Source organism: Sturnus vulgaris, chromosome 2, assembly GCF_052056855.1.
Source record: "Sturnus vulgaris isolate bStuVul1 chromosome 2, bStuVul1.hap1, whole genome shotgun sequence".
In the NCBI taxonomy this organism is placed as follows: Eukaryota; Metazoa; Chordata; class Aves; order Passeriformes; family Sturnidae; genus Sturnus; species Sturnus vulgaris.
The window spans coordinates 103,282,641-103,305,983 of record NC_142244.1 but is presented as its reverse complement, the minus strand read 5'-3'; the positions used below and the strand labels follow the sequence as shown (position 1 = coordinate 103,305,983).

The 23,343-nt window shown below is 43.5% G+C and overlaps 1 protein-coding gene across 3 annotated transcripts in view; it reads right to left on the bottom strand.

Moving 5' to 3' along the window:
- NHS (NHS actin remodeling regulator) overlaps positions 1-23,343 on the bottom strand; it is a 240,952-nt gene that overhangs the window by 29,296 nt on the left and 188,313 nt on the right. Inside the window, exon 1 of one of the 3 annotated variants that reach the window (XM_088160234.1) lies at positions 17,876-18,037. The exons of 1 other annotated variant lie outside the window; for it this stretch is intronic. In XM_088160234.1, coding sequence (XP_088016360.1) covers positions 17,876-17,897 — 22 coding nt within the window. In that variant the 5' untranslated portion in view covers positions 17,898-18,037. Of the gene's footprint in view, positions 1-17,875; positions 18,038-23,343 lie in introns of those variants that run through there. One more of the 3 variants, XM_088160233.1, reaches the window with a different exon arrangement.

Below are 23,343 nucleotides of genomic sequence, written 5' to 3'. Positions count from 1 at the left end.
CTCAGAGGGAGGGAGCAGCACTGGGTAGGGTAGAGGACAATGCTGGCCCAAGGATAAGTAAATATAAACTCGCAATGAATGCAATTAGTCTGGATGTTTGAGGAACAGCATCCCAACCTCAGAGCACAAAAGCTCTGAAAAAAGCTCCTGTAAAGAGGAAAGAGGGAAAAAGTTAACAGCGAGTAAAAGCCTGCCAAAAGAAGGACCTGCTTCCATTTCATTTCTTGCACATTTTCCTTTGCATGTCCTTCCCTGTCCTTTGCACATTGCCTATTCTTCTGCAATGACATTTTGCCTGGCCCTCACTGATTGCCCCTGGGAACTGGGCACCGTTGCTGGGAGCTGAAGCCAGAGGATGCAACCACAGGAGTGGGCTGTGAGCTTTAGGGACTACCGAATATGTAATTTTCTTCACAGGACTGAATCTCTGACTTCCATTAAAAGAAAAAAGCCAACCATGTGGCAGGGTAATTCAGCAGGCAAAGATCACTGGGCTGAAATCTAGAAGTGTGCAGTCGAAGCTTCACCATATGCTTCTGCTAGGAGCTGGTGTTAAATATTAAGACTCCTTATATCTCTGTTCTGTGAAATGAGGATAAGGTATCTCTTTCAGCCAGCACTTCCTTTACTGAGTGTTTTACACTGCAGGCTGTTCTTACAATGCCGAGCCTGCATGTGGCTGTACCCCCTCAGCATCATTGTAACATGCATAATAAATAAAGCAATATAGAAACTGTAAAGCCACAGTCTTTAAACGATTAACAGCTGGACATCAGACTGAATGAGAAAAGAAGCCAACATAGAGATAGGAAGTGCTACATTTCAGGTATCAGATATAGACTGTTAACACATTTTTAGTGTGTGCTTTGATCAATTTAGACTATACAAGTGAATCATATAAACTATCACTTCATTTCATTCTTGAATTAAAGTAATTGGGTGTTTTTTGTCTTGTGAGATGACAAAACGACAAGAGACCATTTAAATGGATTCTCCATTCCATTCTGTGGATCCATTAACATTAGCTGGTTTTCTAACAACCAATGTTAAACAGACATACACTAATGGCTCTTCTCATGAGAAGATTTTTTGAAGATTTCCAAATACTTGTTTTATCGAAGTTGATAATATTTATCATTTACAAATATTCTCATCTTCACATCTTCTCATTCTCTCCCTCTTTTAGCCAAGCAGAAAAAGGATCCTGCCATAGCAGAGCTGGATGTGGATGCTTGAAGGTTGTGTGGCTTTAGTGCACTCAGGCGTGGTTGTTCTAATAATAACACCACAAAGGCCAAGCAAGAAAGATTTCTGCTCTATTTATTTGATACGTCCAGGGGTTTTCCCCTACAACTCCGTCTGCTTCTATAGACACTTGCCTCCCCCCTTCCCAGATCCTTCTGTTTCTCAACATTCTATTATTTCTATCTGTATTACAGTTGCTATTACTTGTCAGGGAAAGAAAGAAAAAAAGATAATCTCCTGCGTTTCCTGTTTCAGAGAGAAAACACAATTTGTTGTAAGGTGTGAAAAAGTGTGCAGCCTGGAGGGAACTGGAACAGCGAGGAAGGAAGTTGCCTACTTGTAAAGGGCCAGTGCCCAGAGCTGTCAGCCCTGAATTCTGCACAGGCAAAGCTGGACCAGCAGCTGCCGAATCCTTATTAAAGTATTCAGATTCCAAAAGACAAAACCCAAAATTAAAAAGGATCAGGCTAGTGAATAAACCTATTCCAGAGCCCAGTTATGCTTAAGAGAGGGTGTAATGAGCCAAGCCCTTTGCAGGAGGCAGAAGTGCTGGGGGCTGCGCACGTAGTGAAACTCTACCTCTTTGCACACCCTGCTGCAGGGGTGCAGGATGCACCCAAAGGTTGCTGTGGCCAGCAACCCCATACCAGGCTCTGTTTAGGAAAGCCCTTCTTCTCCAGTGTTAAGGTGGCTGACCTGTCATTTTAGCATATGCCATTTTTTCTTGCTATTTCATGTAAAAATGGTGATTTTTCTTGTGTGATTCAATGTCATAAGAAAGCTGGATGTTCATCCAGCTTTGCATAAATAGGCCTATGCCAGCAGCAGCAGAATTCAACATGATCAGCCTCTTCCTCAGCTACTGCCCAGGTCAGCAGTGAGTTACTGCCTGCTGCGTTTGTGTGCAAAACATTGCAAGAAAATTAATTCTGAGGAAGACCAGATTATCTCAAAGACTAGGCAGCCTGGCAGCACATCCAACTTCATCATGCAATTTAGTGCATAAATGTTTCATTGAAGCAAGTGCTGAGTCTGATGTGAACTTTATTTATAGCCCTGTATGTCTTGAACGTACACTTCCCCCAATGTACTCATGTAACCACTGGAGCACCCAGGGGGTTTAAGCCTACAACACTGGTAAAAACCTAGAGTTGCTTCTTTGCTGTTCATGTCCCACATCCATCAGCAAGCTCAGTACTTTCAAAGCAGCTCCCTCTACAGCTGCTACTTCCCAGTGATGGCGAAGAGAGTGCCAGCTTACCCACCAGGGACACCAGAGTCTGGAGCTCCTTGAAGGTGGGACAGTCACTCTGTTTTCTACAGTTGTGTTCCTTCCCAACCATGCATATACTCAGACATTTCCCTATTTGCCAATGGCAAACCCCATCAACAGGAACTACAAGTAGCTATTTGGATGAGCTACTTTCCTGTCCCATCTTTATTAACAATTGAAAAATGCCCATGCAAAGGGAGTGTGTTGGTGGGGCTGCTGTTCATTGCAAATAAGGCTACTGGCTCATCAGCTTTTCCAGCTGAACAGTGGCAACCTCACCATAACTACAAGCATGAGTATGCACACAGTTTCCCTCATACCTCTAGAAAAAAGTACCAAGTGACTGCAGCTAGAAACTGGGACGTACCCCAGTGCCCTTGGAAACCCTGGTCACCCTGGCAGGGGCAGGATGCCATGCTCTTTCCCCACCAAGTCAGTGCCAGGGCAACACCTGCCAGTGATGGATTTATCTTCTAAAGCTCTTTTGCTGGGGCAGGGACATCAGATGATGGGAATGTGACAGACACTCTAGTTCGTTTGCACTGCAGAGGCTGCTGAGGACCCTGCCTGTGCTTCCCGGTCCTTCTCTTCCCTGGGAAGCTGTCTGGGGTCCATCTTCCCCAGGACAAGTGAGAAATGAGGCAGGTCTTCACAGAGCTTTCTAAGCACATCTCTCATGTAAGACAAGAGATACCCAACTCAATGAAAGAGAAAACTGCACACCAAAGCCCCTGTCTCCTCGCCAATCAAGTACATCTTTGGGATTTCGTCAGGGTTTGGATAGGATGCCCCCATCCTTGGCCACATCTTTTGTCCCTGTTTTCCTGGTTCATTCTTCCATTTGCGAGGGTGCTGTTCAGGGCAGATATTTCCCTTTCAGTATTCACATTGCCCACTGTCACAAGGCCATAGGTGACTAATGACCCACTTTAGGTGGTTTGCTCCTTGGCTACTTCTCTCTGTGAGCCTCTGCTGGGAAGCATGGTTTGTAATGGCATTGTGCATCATTATTTCTTGTTGCTTTTATCAGGGCAGAAATCCAGAGTATTTCTGAAGAATTTTTCTGTTGTGCAACCTGAGTTCAGGATGGATGTGAGTGGAAAGCTCCAGTGACACAGACCCCAAGAAATATTTTGGCCGACCAGTCTGGACCTGAACCCTGGATCATCACATCTGCCCTGCCACTGGCACTTGCACATGCAAATCAAAGCCAGCACAACTGTGTCTATGCAGGCTGCAGGTGCCCTCCAGAAAAACAGGAGGGGAGACATGACAAAACAAGTTAAGTCTTTAGTTACATGTGGGCAACAGCATGAGTACAATTATTATTCTGTTCTGCACTCATGGACAGACAATTTAGCAAATTTTTCAAACTCAAGCAAAAAGGCAGAAACCTCACTGACAACAGAATCTGTTGAGAAAGACCACAGTCTTTTAAGCTCTTTGTATTGTTTTATTTCCTGCCAATACAGTGAAAACTCTCATGTTTCAATCACAGTTTCTTAGCACATCCCTGTGGCATTTTTCTGCCTTGCATTATGCTACACATGGAAGTAACAGCTATTCAGGAGAAAAAAGGGCAAGTGGGAAAAACCCCATCCATATTTGGCATTCAGGTAGCATGAGAGATTAAAATACTGGAAAGCATATGATTTGGATATCATTTCCACAAGCAGATCCCTGAATTTTGCATTTACCTGATGCTTGGTTGACTGGCACAACAGACATAATTCAAGAGGCCTGGGAGGCTTGTGGTTCTTATACAAGTAAGAAGATTAGGCTGTTAAGCAATATGCACTTATGTGAAGAGTACCACATGCTAATCCCATTCTTGGCTTTGCTGCTTTCAATCACTGCTGGTGGTGTTTGAACATATTTTAAACTGCTTTTCCTAACTCTGTCAAATGTGTTACAGTGGCCAGAATGGAACTTCATATTTCAAAGTATTTCAAAGCTGTCACTGCAGGATAGACAATAACCTCTTAGAAATACTTAGAGTACTTTATATGTTCAAGCCTCCTGTGAAGCTTCTCTAGCCAGCAATTTCTTCCTTTCTTTTTATTCCTGTTCTCAGGTGTACGCTTTACACAGCCTCCAAGAGTGCCCTGCAGGGTAATGGTAAAAAAGGCAGACAACATGGCAGTCCTGCCTGGCAAGCTTAAGGCTGCTGTTAGGTCAATTATTCGGCAGGAATATTAATTTTATATTCAATTTAGATTGCTGTCATGCTCCATGAGCCATTAAAATAGTGAAGGCATAAACAGTCTTAGAGAAAAAACCAAACCAGAACTATTTTAAGGTTATTGGACCTAATGATAAGGATGGATTGTTACAGCATGGATGATATGACATCCCACATGTCTCTGTATTTGTGTACACATTCCAGAGCATGTAACTGAAGTCAGTGTCCCAAGAGAGCCCTTTCAGTCCTACATGCTTAATTAGTTGAAAGCACTTCTTTCAATTTGACACACTTTCAGTGCTTGTCAACACAGATTTCTTCCTGTGTTGACCCTTCACATTACTCTCACTCTGGATAAGCAGCAAGATAAAGTCTCTTATCTCCAGCAGTGTAGTGTGTGTGGTCTTGATAACACTTTGTAAGTATGCTTTTAGACATCCTTTCAATTCTCTGCGACTGCTCTGCTATTTTTCTCCTGTACTGATTCAGCCCAAATCACTACTAAGCTTGCCCGAGTTGCTCCAGCAAGCCACCATAATGCTCTCCTTTTTATCACGAGAAGCGTGCTATTCACTTTGATATTGCTCTCAGATCAGTCACCTTGATTTCACATGCCAGCACTCAAGAACAAAGCTCTACAAAATTAATTTGCTATTCTACCTACCTAAATTAATGCTTACTTTCAGGATCCGGGGAAAAAAATCATCATTGGTAGCAGTTTTAGGGTATCCTGCCTATTCTTCTACGCAAAACATTCAATTCCCCTGCATATTTCTGTCTGAATTATTGCACCTAATGTGGTCGTTTTCAAGTAATAGCCTTTTGAGTCTGTGCTGAGCATCCTCTTTTCAAGAAGAGCAGAGATTTTGTCACTGCAGCACCTATTTCCACATCAGCATCCACAGTATGAACAACCTCTCCACATTTGTGAATCTAGAGACCATCAGTAAATCATCATGAACCTTGAAAAAGCACACTGGAAGATGACACTCAACAAAGAATATGCTTTGCCATATTGGAAGATAAGATTCAGAGGACTTATTCCAAGTACAGCAAATGTTTTCCTTGAAATTTTCAAAAACTACAACCTTCCATCTAAGCTCTAAGACTTAGTCTCCTCTTGATTCTCAGAAGCAGCATGTAGAATCAAAGATGCTGGTTTGCACAAAAAATGAATGAGCCAGGCCCCTCTTTCTTTCCACTGGCACTGCCTGTAGGCTGAGGAATCAAACCCTCAAGAGTCAGGAACAACAAGCCATGTGTTAGGAGTAGAGATGGTGGCTTGCATTTCACACTTCTTCCTTCTCATCAGTTATTTTCAGTGCTTGGCTAGATGCCTTGGGTGCCACTTAACTGCAAGTCGAGGTAAGTAGCAACAGTTTCTTCCAATTCTATTTAGTAAATACTGTGCAATACTTTGTATGTAAGTACTATTACAACACATCCCTTCAAATTACTCAGAGCCCTTCACGGGAAGACAGAAAGCCAAGCATCTCAGGGGGAGACCAAAAGCAACTATTTTTTTTCTTCCTCCGAAGAAATATTTGTGCTGCTCCTGCAGCTCCATAAGTCTGTTCTGCAGAGGGATTGAAGGACCTGGCTCTGTCTCTTTCCCTGTCTCTGAATAGCTTCCTCCCCAGAATGGTAAGGTAATGTGTTTCTTGGGACAGGCAACAAAAATCCCACACACTCCTCCATAAGGCCTCTCAGGAGCCACCCTGATGGTGGCCCAGAGCTGGCTGGCACAGGATGCAGTTATGGATACAACCAGTTCACGGTGTAGCTCTGGGTTCTTTCAGTACAACTCTTCCCCAGTCTCAGTAAATACCCCAGTCCTCCACTACCAGCCTCCTCAGATGTTTGGTCTGGCTCTGGCCTCCCAAGGCATTTCCTTGAAGCCCCGTTTCAGAAAACCATCTGAATAAACCCACAAATCACAGAACCACAGACTGGACTGGGCTGTAAGTGACCTTAGAGATCACATAGCTCCAACTCTCCTCTGTGGGCATGGAACACCTTTCATTAGACCAGATTGCTCTGGGCCTGGAGAAGGGTCCTCTTTCCACACTGTCTTTCCCTAGTCCCGCTTCTGATGGGACACTTGTATTAAACATTACAGCAAACTGGGCTGTAAGAGTTCAGAGAAGCACATTGAGAACAAGGCCAGCTGAACTGCAGAGTTTCATTTGTTGAAACAATAGGAAACACAGTCCTTTTGTTTTGTAAGGGGAAGGAGAGCTTCCTGAAAATAAGGATTTATGCCTCTTTCACTTCTATCGTTTCTCAAGGGAATTGTTTTTAATGAAAAAACTTGATTAGAATTTAGGCAACCTTAGAATTCTTGTGAGTCCTTTCCACCCATCCTGTGATGCCAAGCACATGCTCCAGCACCCCTCACTGCCAGTGCTCCAGCTCTTACCCAGGAATTGCAGCCTCTACCCTCCAGGCCTTTTGGGTTTGAAATCAGCCCTTAATCCATAAAGCATGGATGTGTTACAGTGTATGGAATGGCCTGTATTACTTGCAGTACTTTCTATACACAGACAAAAAGACTTTCTATACAAAGACACCAAGATACACTGGATTACTTTTTAAAGAAACCCATCCAGACAGCATTTGGAAACTTTGTCAATGATGTTGTATATCTAGACTGCAGCATGCATAACTTATGTCAAGATAAATTATTTTCCCACTGTTGTAATTATTTGAATAACATGTTCTCAGCTTACTCACCTTAGGCACTAAATTTTTTTCTGCAGGCTTGCACTGTTTTTTCTACTGTATTTCAAGCCCTTGCTTACCTCAAATGGTCCACAAGCCTCAAATGGCAAATGCCAGCCTGCAAATGTAACCAGGAGATGAGCACTGGTAGCTGTATCCCCTTGCATGTCCCTGCAGAGGTGCAAACCTGCAACCACGCCAGCTGGGGAGCCCCTATGGCTCACACTGACCCACTAACTCCCACTTCCAAGTGAGACATCACAGCCAATGGCAGCTAGTACATAGAATGCAGCATGAAAACATTTTAGCTAAAATAAATTTTAAAGAGTTTACTTCTTTTAAAGTGTTGTAGGGTGTTAATAAAGATCATAGCATAGGCTAAGCTTCATTGTTATGGCTAATATGGCTTTATGAGCCCAAACCATATCCCATTGTTTGTACTCACATTTATACTATTAAGCCACATATTCATGCACAAAACCTAATTGAGTTCTGACGGGGTTTCTGAAAAGCCACATCTGCTGAAGAGCTTCAGGGTTTGTCAGAGGCTGCAGGGGTGTGGACCACTCTCTGGTGAGAGCTGTCATCCAGAACATAGCTGCAAACAGCTAATTCTTGCACATTTGTAACTCCTCTGCCTTTGTGCACGCATTGGACCCAGTACAAGGCAGCTTTCAACACATCAGCTTAAGCACAGCAAATACACAGAGTGGCAAACAATTGCTCCCTTAATGTTCATATAAAATGATTACCTTTTAAGTATGGGCAGACATTTTATTATGACTGTGTACCAAGCCCTGCACATGAAGAAGAAAACCAGAAGGCATGGCTGAAATGGCTACATTTCATTGCATCCAGTCAAAACCAGAGCAGAAATGTCAGGTGTCAACATCTACTGGCAACTATCAAATACCACCATGGAATGACTGCACTGACAGCAACACTGTGCAGGAAGTCTTCAAACTCTCAGCTGTAAGCAGTGATGAAAATTAAATAAAACTAATCTGCAGGAAATAAGCTTTTGAAAAAAAAATCCACAGGAAAATAAATTAAACTAGGAAACACCCTCAGGAAAGGAATAAGGCAAGGGACAAAGGAGAGCAGGGAGAAGGGCATTGGGAGAAGGGAGAATTGTCATTAAAGCTATCATGCAGAAAGTATAAGTTAAAAGTGGGGCCACTGAGTAGGAAAGAGGGTTTGACCTTAATGTATCATGTATCAAGCGGAATGGTGAATCAGGGCAGAGGGTACTCTGGGGACACTCAGATTTATTAATGATGAGCAAAGTTGACAATATTTCCAAACATAAAGAAGCAGACAATGGAAAGTAATCACAGAAGTAACTTTCCTCAGGGGAGATTTGTCTCCCTGGAGAATTTCTGTAGCTAAGAGATCGGCTCCTCACTGATTTTGAGTACAAATGAGCCTCAGAGAGATCTGAAGAGTCCTCTAGCAGCACCTGTCCCCTCTGTTCACTGTGAAAGGACCATGAGAAGACTATGACATGTTCTGTCACCACCAGGCACCTTTATGTGGTATCAGAGCTGCTTACTTGGAAGCAAATATGAGTCTGCAAAGCTAAGGATGGGTTCTCACATTTAGTTGTTGAATATATTTAATGACAAAATAAAGTATAAAATTGGGTCCCAGACAGGCAAATTACCAAGGCATAAGGTGAGTTTTAACTCAAAAGGTAAAGCATTGCCTGAGAAACTGAACAAAATATACTAATTTTTATGAAGGAAGAGATAAGCACACTCATAAATGTGTGTGACATAGGCTGGGCCAGGTGTGCAATTTTGCTGTTTTTATTCTGTCCTTCCTGAGTCATGGATCCGCCTGACTTCTCTGGACCCTTCAGCCATGCCAGGACATCAGGTCTGGCCCTAATTACCCCCCTTGCACTTCACTGCCTTCTCTTCTCTGCCCCTATTCTTTCTGTATGGATTTTCCAAGTGGTGTTAAAAAAAAGGAAGTGCTGGAAGAGGTGCCAGACTGCTCTAGAGGCTGTGATGCTGTACATGCTGAACAGTGAAAGGCAGACAACACCCACGGATACAGCACAGCCCTGATCTGGCAGGATCTGTGGAGGGGGGAGGTGGCAATTGCTCCTCACATCCTTTCAACTCCAGTAGCATCTGCCAGCACAGGCGGAGGGGGAGCCACCCCAGCCAACTCTTTTTTTTTTTTTTTTTTTTTTTATAATATGGATCTTGTTCATAAAGTCAGAGACATTTTATATACAAATACAGATCAGTTCCCTGCCATCTGCTTATTTCTATGTAGCATCTAGAGTATCGTAAGGGTGTTACAGAGAATATGAAAATAAGGTTTTATCTCTGTGCTGAGCTTTAAAAAAAAAAAAAGGAAAGAAGAAAAAATGGAGAAAATACAGGTGTTGGGTATGCAGTGAAAAGAACTGAGACAGTATTTTCAGTCATGGCTGCCTGGGCTGCTGCTGTTTGTTGATGGAGTTTGGCCTGATGGGTGGATATGCTGGCACATCCCTGCTCTGAGCCTGGTGCAAGTTCCTCCTGGCCTTCAACAGCCATCTCTTGTCCTGCCAGGGACCTCCTAGCCTTTTCTGTGGTCTTTCTACCTGTGTGTCTTAAGAGCAGAAATCACCCTTTAATGCTAAGAATTTGCACAGGCCCTCCATTTCATGTGCTAGTTCAGGAATACCTCACTGGTGGGCCTGTTTAGTGTTACACACTTATAGATAAAAGCAGTCCTTATTCCCTGCTAGGACATGCTCCAAACCTCTGCAGATGAGCTGGGGTCTGTACTGCCCAGGCTGCAGTTTTGAACCCACAAAATTAGGGGTACTACAGCACAACCAACCTTCACCATTTACAAGCAGCTCCAAAGCACTGCACTGGATAAGAAACAGGTGGTTCATTACTCACAATTAACTCCCCGTGGTCAGTATAGAAAAAAGAGCCAGGTTGCCTGATCCCACCAGAGCCCAGACCCATACAACACAGGAAGATACAAGAACTCACTGATCATCTGCCAGAGACATTATCACTCAAGGATTTTTAACTACTGCATTTAAATACAGCTAATTCTGATAAATCAAGATTGTTTCCCTCACTTGCCAGTTTGATAATTCCATCTTCATGTTTATTCACATTAGTAAGTATTGATTTCCTCAGATGCAGTACATTTTCTTACAGTAAATGAGGGTGAGGTCTGCTTGGCAAGGTTTTTGTTACACAGTAACTTCTGAGGTTTGAGTATTGTAATACTTAACATACGTTTATTGCATCCCTAACTACCACTTAGCTAAGAAAATGGCATTAGGCAAAGATTAATTTGAATGCTTTTCATTTGAGTTATCCTTCGTCCCATCTATTAACACCTTGTTTCCTTCTGTCTTTGTAATATTGCACAACAGCAACACTTCACAAATACCACAGTGCTTTTTCACTCTATAAGGGCTAGAGCAAGTTCTGCACAGTTAGTACAACTCTCTATTTTTGGCTAACTGTTACACATACTTCTGGGGTGGGAAAGCTGCAACAAAAATTCAGCCCATCAGAAGAACATATCTAAACTTTGAAGATTCTCATTTAGAGTCATACAACAACTTCTTCTGCAGATACTTCTACAGGATAGTGGAAAATTTTTCAAGGCTTTAAGAAAGTTCTATCATTACTGAAGTTACTGCCACATCCATGATAACTTATGACTAAGGGAAATATTTGCTAAAAGGATGATTCAAAGATACTCATCTTCCTTCCCCTTTGATACCCTTCTGTGGACACTCAGTGATTATAGATGATGTTGCTCCAGAAATACTGCAGCCAGAAGAAACCAATGATAACCAAAGTGCCAGACATGCCTCTCAGAAATAAGCCTTGGAAAAGGACTGTGGGCAGAAACACTTTTCTCACCCCATTCATGAACCAATGAGAGAGATATATATCCAAAGCTGAGCTTATTCATATAATCCCCAGGGCAGTTTTTGTATTCAGAAACTCTTCATTTTGAGGGCAAAATGACATTAATTTGTTGCCTACCACAGAAAGCACAACTGCAACAGCACTGACACTGCCTAGTTTGTGTTGATTCATTCATCCCACTAGGAGAAAAATGTCTCTTCCTCCAGCCAACTCCATACTCACCCCAGACCTCCTGCCACGAGCTGAAGCCCCATTGAACTACAGCTCTAAATTTTCCAGCCTTTCAGCTGTCATCACTCCCTGACATGCTGATGGGGGATCTAATAATCAGTAATTAATTCTCCTTTAACATGAAACCAGGGAGATTTGGGGCTAGTTGTCCATCAGATACATCTCTCTGCAGTACCTAACATTTCTAGCCAGGTGCCTACATAACACTGGTTTTAAGATTACAGCTGATGATGACCAGAGTTGCATTTTGCATTTTGTACTAGCAATCTTCCACTTGGACTAGATGATCATGGTAGGAGGCTCCTACCAATTGTAAATATTCTATTCTATTCTATTCTATTCTATTCTATTCTATTCTATTCTATTCTATTCTATTCTATTCTATTCTATTCTATTCTATTCTATTCATCTCTAATTTTGTTCCCCCCTCCCCTCCTTCTCTAACATTGAAAGAGTGAAAAATTATGAAAGGCAGGTTTAGGATGTAAGACATGACAGTCCTGGACTGCTCCAAAGAATCAGTGCTGAGCCTTCAATACATGCCAAAACTGGAGATCCTGAGGCACATTTCCAGGATGAACACCTTTTTCCCATGGCACTACTAGACCCAGGCTGGTGACACCAATCCAGTGACTGAGCCTCTGCTCTGGCAAGTCTTGATGCTTGCAGAAAATCACAACACTTGGACTGGACTATAACCTTCAAGTTTTGGAGTTGTCAGAGATTGGCATCACATGTCCATGCACATTATGGAAGGAAAAAGAAAGCACATTACTGTTTGTGCAGGTTGAATTTGAGGAGACTACCATTTAAGCACTGCACACCTTGTGTTTAAAAGGCTGTTCAAGATACTACAGTCCTTTTTCTCATATTACAGCTGCAGCATCTCCAATGTACTCTACCTCCCAAAATGCTCATTAACCCAGGCCTCCTGTAACACACCTGCTCTTCCTGCCATTCAAACTGCCCTTGTGCAAGTCAAGTCCCTTTCTTACAGATCATGAAAGAACATATTGAGAATAAAATTCAGTTATCAAAAACCTGGGAGGAATTTAGTTCATACTACCAAACCTTAGTTTTTACACTGTTATATGACACACTCACTGTTCACAGTTAATTGAAAAAGCTGTAAAGTCACAGAACTGTTCTGATCTGTAGTAAAAATACAACCATGAGCTACAATTAAGTTCCTAAACCACTGGCGGACAGGTTATAATAATTATTGCAGGCTCATCTTACCATTTGGAGTTAGACATTGAAAGTAAAAGGGCTTTGGTAGGGTGGAGCTTAGACAGGGTCTGGGACAAACTAAGTGCAAGGGAAAATTGATCCTTCTCTTAGCAGCCTCCCTTACCATGCCTGTATTTGAAGCAGGCAGTCTGGAGCAGGGTTGTAGCGAGGTGATAAACACAAACCCTGCCCTGGCCTTGCTGCTGGCCAGTTGCACAGCAGAAACCCTGGGACACAGGTGTGGGATACCAGCTGGCTCGTGCTGCAGGGTGTCAGGAGCACAGCAGGTGAAGCTCTCCAAGGTCTGTGAGTGCTACCACAGCACAGGCAGTGAATACCTCATCAGCAGACCACATTATTGAATAGCAATAACTTTCCATAATAACCAATTAATGTCACATACAGACCAGGCACTTAGAGAAAGTGCTATAGCTCTTCCTTCCTCAAATTGCAGTGCTGAGGTCAAGCTTTACTCATCTGCTGCATTGGTAGAAGAAGGCACTTGCATGGGAGCCAGAACCTTCCCTTTGGCAGCTGTGAGCTCAGTCAAGCTGTTTGGCACCTCCCCCAGCTCTAGGGTACCATTGCCTCGGTGGCCATCCTGCCTGGACAGCAACCTCTAGTGTATTTGGATATCCCCCACCTATCCCTGCCATGTCCTCCAGCTCTCAGCTTCCCAGTGACAACCCAGCCCTGCAAAAAGAGGTCCCCAGCAACCCCTGTATTGGTCAGGGCTCACACCTCCCAGGAAAGCACTGCCTAAACCCACAACAGTTCCTTGGCAATCCCTAGGGAACCTCAGGAAAAGTTTATTTTGGCAGGCTCAATAGTGTGGGCGCTCTATGCCCTCACTTTTGCTGTGCACCAAGAGGGGGACACATCTTTGACACTCCATGTTGAGCATGTTGCCTTTTCATTCATAAAAGGCAGCCTTGTATCTTTAATCACTTTGCCAGATAATAGCAAAGAAACAAGTACTTGATTGTCTGTGTTATCAGACACTATTGGAAAAGTCTAGATAAGGATGCTGAACAACCTTGTCTTATTAGAATTCCACATGCAAACACTTCCCCATAATCCAGAGTCATCTGTATCCCGGCAACCCTTTAAATTTCATTCTCACTGAATTGCCAGATCTTTATCAAAATATAATTACAGTCTTAATTTGGATGATAAATTTTGATTGCTTGTGCTGTGCCAAAAAAAAATTGTCAGGTACACAAAAAACGAGGTGCAACTGTGAGATGTGAATCTGCATATTCTGACATTGGTGCATCACCTTCCTTCTTATCAAAAGTTTGGCTCTGATAGCTAGCAATGAGGTTATGTAGGGGTAAGTATGCAGAGACATGAAAAAACAGTTTTCTGATGCCATCAAATGAAATTTGCACTAAAAACAGGGAAGAATTTGAAATCTGCAGTTGTATATGAAGATTATCACTATTACGAAGATTATATACCATTATCATTATGAGGTAAATGATGCACAGCACTGCTGTGCAAAGTGGAAGAAAACACAGGTCCTCCCCGAAACAAGAAGAGATTGTGCAGAACTCACTTTTTCTCCCACTGCCTTGCCTCCCTCCTTCAATTACTGGCAGAAAACAACACAGTGCTTTATAGCTATATCCAGATTATGTGGATAGTTACAAAGATTTTTCCAAAAAAAGTAGCCTAAAAAAGTATCCCAGAGGAATATAACCACTGCTTACTCTACCAAGAGTGCCCAAAGGAGAGGAGATGGCCCTGCTAGCAAGCCATGGAGGTTACCTAGTTTCTGACTTACCAGAGTACTGCAGTTCAAACCCACTTCAGTTTTACCCTGTTGAAATGCCAGGGGGGAAAGATAATTACTCAGATGACAATGGCATAAATGCAATTAGACGTTTGACCTTAGTGTTTCTTGGTCACATGCACAGAATTGAACTAATTGCTAAATTTGGGGCTGGGAAGTTCTTCTTTTTCTTCTTTTCCACAAACACACTCACACCGAGTTATTTGCACTTTTTCTGCATCCTTGAGAAGTATCCTTTTCTAGGACAGATGTGATTTCCGTCCCTTGAAAATTATTTCCTTGTCTCTTGTGGGGGCTTTGCATACCTGGCCTTGGTTCTCTTTGTTATCTTCTTCTCTAACTTTGATCACCACTGCATGCACCATAAAATACCTCTCTGACATTCCTGCTAGCTTGAATTCATTCTCATGGAGGGTATGTTGTCCACCCCTGAGAAGACCAAGAAAGATGAGAACAACTGGCACAGTAAGTAAATTCCACCATATAAGCATGCAGAAGGGTTACAGTGTAGATTGAAAAGTCCCACTGGGTCACAGTTACCATATGAAAAATGGTGCTGCTTCCTTGTGAGCAGTGGTCAGCTACATCACTCAGGGGAGGTCTGTTTCCCTAATGCTCTGCAGCCCCAGCACTCTCCAAGAGACCACTCCAAACCAAACATGATTTTGTCCAGAGCCTGATGGAAGCAAATGCATTTGCCAACTAATGGTAAAATTCAAAGCTCACTGAAGTCCAGAAAGATACTGCAACCTTTGCAGTCATGTCTGTGCCCTGGGTCCCATTCCCTAACAATCATGCCCATCACTGACACATCAGTAATGCTTTTGCTGACAGTAGCACTACAAAGTTTTACAGCTGAACGGTCTGAGGCATTGAACCATTCTCATTCCTTTGGTGGTAGGAGCTAAATGGGGCTAATACTGCGGTAGAAATGGGAGGCAGGAAGGAACTATGTGAGAATTGTCTTGTCTGTGACTTTTCCAACTCTGAAACACAGCAAAAATTAATAGCAAATGAGATACACACCTCCTGACACAGAAAATGTTTCCTATAGTGAATTTTGATTGACGTGTGACCAAACCTGTCCTAAAATGCCAAAATGCAAAGGCCAAGTGTAATTCCACTACTCTACTCTAAGGAGGACTAAGTATTTTTTGTTCACCCCAATTTTATTATTTTTATAAAGCCTACAAGATGGGCATCCTATAAACTCCATAGGAGCCTGTTCCAGTGCTTTATTCCTTTTTGTGCTTGGAAAGGTCTTGCTAACCTTCCCTGCTGCAAAGTCAGCTGGCTCCTAAGGGGGAAGGCTGCAGAAGCAGGTATGTTGGCTGCAGTTACATGCAGCTCCCCTCTTCTTTGGATATCAGGCTCCATCTCTAGTGCCACAAATCTGCAACTTCTCACCTCAGATGAACTGAGCTGAGACAAAAATGTCAGAACTAGTGCCCTGGCCCAAAATCCAGAACTAGTTTTCATTCCAGACCGTGGGTGAAGTGGGAATGCCTAAGCCCCCAAAGGAGTATGACAAATCGTTGCTTATTCCACATGCACAGTTCTTTGCTCCCCTTTAAAAAATGGATTTATTTCCTGCTGGTGAACGGTGCCATGCTAAAATCATAAGAAAACAAAGTTGCCTATCCACAGCAGCAGATTCTGCCTGGCACTAGGGAGATGGAAAGCTTCCATATGCCATGGTGACTAGTTCAGTACAGCCTGTTAACCATTCCCTCCACCTGCCAGGCACACTGCCCCCCAGATAAACACTGTTAGTGAAGGCAAGCATACATCTGGATGAAAACCATGCTGAGAGGAACATGCCATTTTTAAAACCTGGCTTTTGTCTCTGAGTTACATGTTCCAATACTAAGGCTAATATTGAGAGGACTGGCAGAAGAGGTTACCAAATTTACTCTTCCTCTGCACCATGGCATGTTGCAGGGGGAGGAGCCCAAAATGGCCCCTGTGATGGCTGCCAGCATCCTCACAATAGCTGCTAAAAGAGAGGCTTATTCCTCCCAGCTACTCTTCAGTAAGAGCTTTCTCTAGGGCAGTAACGGATTCCTCAAGCCTTCAGCCATAGCAGGAACTTTCTGAAGGAACATTTCATATTCAGAAGGAATCACAATGTTCCTATTTTTTTTCTGCCTCTTTTGTTCTTAAGCCCAGATCTCCCATCTCTGAGCTCACAGTTGTCATGACAGACTACAGCAGGAGGTCTGTGGCTATGACATGAACATCCCAAGTTCCTAGTAAGCAAAACTGCAGTCTGGCTTCCTCAGCCAGACTTCCTCAGTCTTGAGGGCTCTCCTGGATGAAAATACAAGCAAGTCTCACCATTGGGAAATAGGATCCCAGAGAGGAATGTGACAAGCTTTCCATAGACAAATTGACTTTTGGCATTACACCCTCTGCCTTTGGACCAAGCATCATCACAACTACAAACCCAAACCGGACTGTGATACCAGTAGCTGAATACTTGGAAATATAAACTGGGGATGCTTTTCACTGCTTGACACTTTACCCTTGATGGACCTGTCTTGACAAACTTTTTTTATCTAAAAATGGCTTGACTGCTTCTCCTGATTCCAGGAACCAGAGACAAAATAACCCTCTGTCCACAGCACAGCCTGGCATCCCACTGATTTCTATGGAAGACAGCAACAGGGCAAATGCGTTGGAGGGAGCAGCACACAAGTGGTTAATGCATGCCATGAAGAGCTATACCTACAAATACTGTCTCACATAGCCAGAATCTCTTATGTTGATATTTTCCATTCAGTGCCACTAGAATTAAAATGCTCATAATAAAAACCTGCCAATCAAAAGCATAGAAATTATCATCCAAGCAAAATTCGTTTCTATCTATATAGTTGACCAGAAGTCTTTCTGCCTCTTACAAGCAACATTAATGCCATCCATTACAACAATAAATGCCAGTCAAGTCCCTTTCTTTCCACCTGTGATTTTAAAAGTACATTTCCTGTGCAGAATGCTGTGTGCTTGGCAACCTCTGCATCTCCCCTCCTGATGAGTAGCAGAAATGCTGCATGCTAAACTCTCCTGTAATGACATGGATTCCCACATCAGAGAAAAATTCTCAAACTACCCAGGAAAAACTTTAAATAACCTGCAAGGTATTTAACAAACCAGAGGCAACAACGAAAGCAAACCCTCAAAACATACAGATAGAGAAAGAGACAGAGAAAGAGAGAGAGAGAGAGAGAAAATAAATGCCCTCTGCTTGACCCAAAATAACAGAACAGTTCTGCATAGGAAAGAAAATTAATTACCATTGTGGGGACCCTCAGTCATTTAGAGTCTCCAGTCAAGGCTGAGAGCCATTCTGAGACTGCAGGTTTTTCCTTTAACTTCACTCCCCAGCTCTGCGAGGAACCAGTTAAAAATGACATCACTGCTCATAGTACCCTCCTCCCCCTCCTCATTCACTTGCTAAAAAAGCTGAGGCTGCTCCTCTCCCCCTGCATTGGCTCCAGATTTGGTCCTCACTCCTCTTCCACAAGTTCCCAGTCTGCAGTTGACTGTGTGTATCGGTGTCAGTGTGGGACGGGGGATGCGTCTCTGCGCTTTTCCAGCATCCCCACTGGCACCCACTTGAGAAACAAAATAGCCTTTCCATTAAGAAGTCAGAAGAGGTCTAACCTTGCGATGTATAATGCATTACACAACCAGCTCCGTTTACAGAAGGCAGACAGTCTTACTCTTTGAAGTGGAGAGGGAGAGAGAGACCCTCCAAGGGGCTCTGCCTTTCACCTCGTCTTCCTTAGAGGAGAGGACTCTCTCTGTGATTTGCTGCATCCTCCTTGCATTAGGACTGCAATCTATCTTTTTTTTTTTAATTTCCCTCCTCCTGACTGTGACATCATCAGATGCCAACTCTACTTCTGTAATAAAAAAGGATCCCAAGCAGAGCTACCTGGGACGAGGTCATCTGGAGGACCAGGCAATTCTGGCTCCTGAACAACCGTTACTTCTTACAAAAATACTTTGCTCTTACTCAGTGTCATCGGGATTTAATAACCCTGCACTTGCTGCAGACCAGGAGACCCAGCTGCAGGGCTGAGATCAGTCTCGTTTCTATCTCTGCAAGATCCACTAGCATCACCAGCGCGCAGGTACCTCCGGAGCGCTCCCCTGGTACACATCATTCACCTCTCAGCTCCTTTGCTCTCTTCTGACTACTGGCAAGGATGCTGCAGCGAAACCCCTCGGCCAGCACTCCTGTCTGCTACAAAGCAGCCAGGCTGCGAGCACCCAGCACACACGCTCCCAACACTGCTCCACTCTCCTCAGCCTTTTAAGCATCACTGAGGGGCCCTTTGGAAAACACGGTCAACCCTGACTGACGGCTGCAGCTCCCAGCCGCAGCGCAGGGCCTGTTGGTTGCCAAGGGCAATTTCCCCTTACCTGCATTTTCTCTCCCGGAAGAGCGCAGGGGACTGTGCCGAGCCTGCCCAGCGCCGGGGCAGCCAGCGGGTACCAGGGCGGCTGGGATGAGCCCCGGCAGTGCCGCGGGGGCGCGGAAGGGATGGCGCTCCCGGCATCGGCAGCCTTCCCTGCGCGCTCCCATGCTCGCAGCGCAGCCAGCAGCGGAGCCACGGCGCTGCCAGCGCAGAGCAGTCTGTGTGCACATGCATATGTATAACATACGCCTCCGAGTACCTGCTATATAGACACAGAGCTACATGCAGATATAAACACAGACTTGCATTCTGGAGCTCTCCCAGCTTCCAGCAAAGCTGCAGACTTATCAAATGCTGCACGTAAAAGGGCCGATGCGATAAGTAATTTAAAAGATGTGTAGATGTGGCACTTAGGGACATGGTGCAGTAGTGGACCTGGCAGTGTTAGGTTAAAGGCTGGACCCCATGATCGTAGAGGTCTTTTCCAACAGAAATAATTCTATGATCTTATGCTACAACTGCATTAGCAAAGGTGTTCTGACTGTTTTTTGTGCCACCTGCCTATACAGCCTGCACACATAACCCTGACAGCCGCAGTGCTGATTGCAGGTGAGTACCTGACACAGGGCTGTACAAGCGTCACAAAACTTATGCAATCTCCTCCAAAAGGGGTGGTGGTATGTCACACACGTCATGTAATGGTACTGCTTTGTAAGCTAGGAATGTCTCACATGGAGGGGGACTGGAGTGGTCCTTCAACAATGAAACCCCCACTGGCCCTCTGAATTAGGAACATGCTGGTGCACCAGGTCCCAGAGGAAATCTGTGCTAGAGACAGGGACTCAGTGGGAAGTTGAAGGAAGTTGGTAAAAACCCTGCCTTCAGAGTTTATTCATAACTCCCTCCTCCTTCTTTTTCAGACCTGTGCTTTGCACGTGGGCTGATAACACATTCTCATCAAACACCAGAGCCTTTCTGAATGAGCAAGAATTAAAAACCTGACATCTTCTGTCAGCTGGGATAGAACAGTATTACACACTCATGAAAGGCACGATTTCCACTACAGTCTCCCACTCCATATTTTAGCAAATATCTCTGCAGGTCTTCTTCTCCACATTACAGCCCTGCCAGACTGCACTCATCCTCTCCAGGCATGCAGCAGGAAGAGGTCTCTGGCACAGGCAGTGTGAGCCCAAGACTGAGGAGCAATGACTGTGGTGGATAAGAGTGTGGGACCATCTCAGAAGCTCTGCCAGTGTGAACATCCAGATAAATACAAAAGACTGTGTCCTCTGTCATCACTCATCATTCAGTTTTCTCTCTGCTCTGGTAGGGATATCACAGTCATTAGCAAAGGGAGATCCTACATACACATAGCAGCATCAATAACATCTCTGGAGAAACATTGATTATACATCATATACTAGATCAAAAGACAAAAAAAAGAAAAAGAAAGTGTGCCAATTCACCACATTCATATTTTATTTCTAAATGAAGTAAGTGTTTAGCCCAGCTTCTTAAGGAAAAAATGTGAACCTGCTGTTACCTGTCCCCTGCATCCTCCAATTCCCGTAATTTTTTACTTCCTTCCCCAAATTTGCCAGAATAATTTGATTATTTTCTATATAATTATATACCAACAAATTTAAGATGAACAACAATAAAAAAACCAAATCAGCAACATTCCCATTTAGGATAGACAGGTAAAATTTTCACAGGGAATCTACTGACTGACTGGCCCTATGCCAGTGGTGGTCCCCTTGCTGTGGGAAAGGGAAGAGTATCCTCTGGATTTTCTGAAAAGGCAAAAAACATATAAGAGAGTAAAGCACAAGTTTACAAATCCACAAAAAGTTCCTACTTCTTTGTTTTCTTTGGTTAATATGACAATTTATTTAGTGTTTTTTGTTTTCTCTACCTAAATCTGCTTCTCATGGGTCAGCACTTTGGAGCTCAAATGCCTATGGATTTTATTTCCTGATGAAACCTTTGAACACAGCCTTTTCATTTTACTTTGCTTTTCCTAAGCAATGGCATTGTTTTAATCTACAGATGGGAACGTTGGCAGACTGCTGGTTGGTTATAACAGCTCCCAGACCTGACAAGTTCCACGCTCATTCCTGGTTGTGAGATGGTTTTTTTGCAGGAAAGCAAACAAACTCATTCCTGTAAGAAAGAACAGGCAAACAAAGTGTGGGACTGGATGGTGGAAAGATCCCAACAGAAACAAATTAGGGCTGGAACTTTATCCAGAACTCTCAGAACTCTCGAAGAGGCAGAAATCCTTTCAGTCAGAAGAAAAAGAAGCTTGCTCACCTCTCCCATCATTTCCCCTCCTATTATACCTATATTAACTAACTGTTTTACTTGGTGAATGCAGATTATTTCAAGTTTTTGGGTGACTGAGTTGAAGATCAGTGCTCAAATAAATGATCATCAAGTAGCACTACTGCCCTAATATATGCATTTTAGTGTACGTTGGGGTACCTCCAAAGCAAATGGGGCAGAATATGTTCCATATTATATGAATTCTCTACTTGCCTTAGCAAATGCACCTTGTTCGGGATTTCCACTATCTTCTTTCCTCTTGTACTATGCCTCCCACAAGCACAGTTTAACAAATGTATTTTATCACATAAGTGGGTGTTTCCCATTTTGAGAATCCTTCAGAGGTAAGCTGAGAGTCCTGGACTACTTTCCTGCTCTGACCAGTCTTTAAATGCAATCAAGCCTGGTAACAGACACAAAGGAGTCAGCAGATGAATGTCACACATTTATTTCCTCTGCTATTTTTAACAGCACAGAGCGTACTGAAAGGAAGAACGGAAAGTCCTCCTGTTTAACGATGTCCCTGAAATTTTTGAAAAAAAAAAAAATCTAAATTTCAATAGTCTTCCACTTCAACCCAAACTCATACAAAGTAAATCAAGGTCATGGCTGTCTGTCACTTTCCCAAATTACTCTTGAGTAAAGACAGCCCTCAGCCAAATAATATCACTCTAAATAGGAACTCAGCCTCTTCCGTTTCATTATCCCAGAGAGGTTTCAATTTCAAAGCTGACTTGGACCACATAAAAGTTAGCTTTTAAGCAGAAGCAGTATGAATATTTCTGCCTCCCCTCTATTTTACATTCTCAAGGAAAGAAAGAAGAAAATAAGACCCAGTACCAGTTCTGGTGACCTGACACAAGAGAAGGAAGCAGAACACAGTGATATTCCTTTGATAGGAAATCTCAGTGCCGTTATTTCATCATATGTTTTCCTTCCTGCTCCACTTGACTTCATGCACCCTAAAAACAGGCTTCTCCGGGCTGCTGCTCCCATTTCAGAGGAGCTGTCTATCGTTGGCAGGGGCATTGCCAAGCTCCCCACCATTTGGCAACAATAGGTGACAACTCAACCAATCCTGGGGATCCTTACTGGTGTTACCCTTCTTTTTCATAAGGTGCAGCCAGCTGGAGTAGGTCCATATAAAGGCCATGAATATGATCAGAGGGCTGAAGCACCTCCCCTGTGAGGACAGGCTGACAGATGTGGGCTTGTTCAGCATGGAGAAGAAAGAGAAGGTTCTAGGGAGATCCTCTAGCTGTCTTTCAGTGTCTACAAGAAAGCTAGAAAGAGACTTTTTCCAAGGGCATGTAGTGACAGGACAAGGAATGGCTTTTAGGTTGAAAGAGGGTGGGTTCAGATTAGAATACTGAGAGGGTGGTGAGCCACTGGAACAGGTTGCCCAGAGAAGCCGGGTGGTGGATACCCCATACTTTGCAGTATTCAGGGCCAGGTTGAATGGATCTTTGAGCAACCTGGTCTAGAGGAAGGTGTCCCTGCCCATGGGAGGACAGTTGGAACAACATGATCTTTAGGGTCTATTCCAGCCCAGTTCATTCTTTTATTCTGTGATGATTCTATGGAATGTGAGAAATAGCAACAAAAAGGAGGAAGAGAAATGTAACAGCTCAACTGCTATGGTATTTGTGTACCAGCTGCAAAACAAGAATTGCAGAACAAGATTCTCTCATTGACCCTTCTTTTGCCTAACAGTGCATCACTCAATTTGTCTGAAGCCTTTGCTTAGCCCCAGGTGACAGTGCTTGGGCTCTTAGAAGAACTGAGCCCTGAGTTACATGAGCTTTATATCGTAACTGTATTACGTTTATTGTCTTTCGCTAGTGTTTCCAGCCTTCCTGATCCTTTTTCACAAGATTTTCTTCTTGTTTATTTCAGAAGAACTACTCACTGTGTCATAAATATTGATGTTTTATTTAATGTATTTTGCTTTTAGCCTGGCAACTCTATATTTCTGCTTGCCAGGGCTCTGCATTTCAAACAGCTAAAGA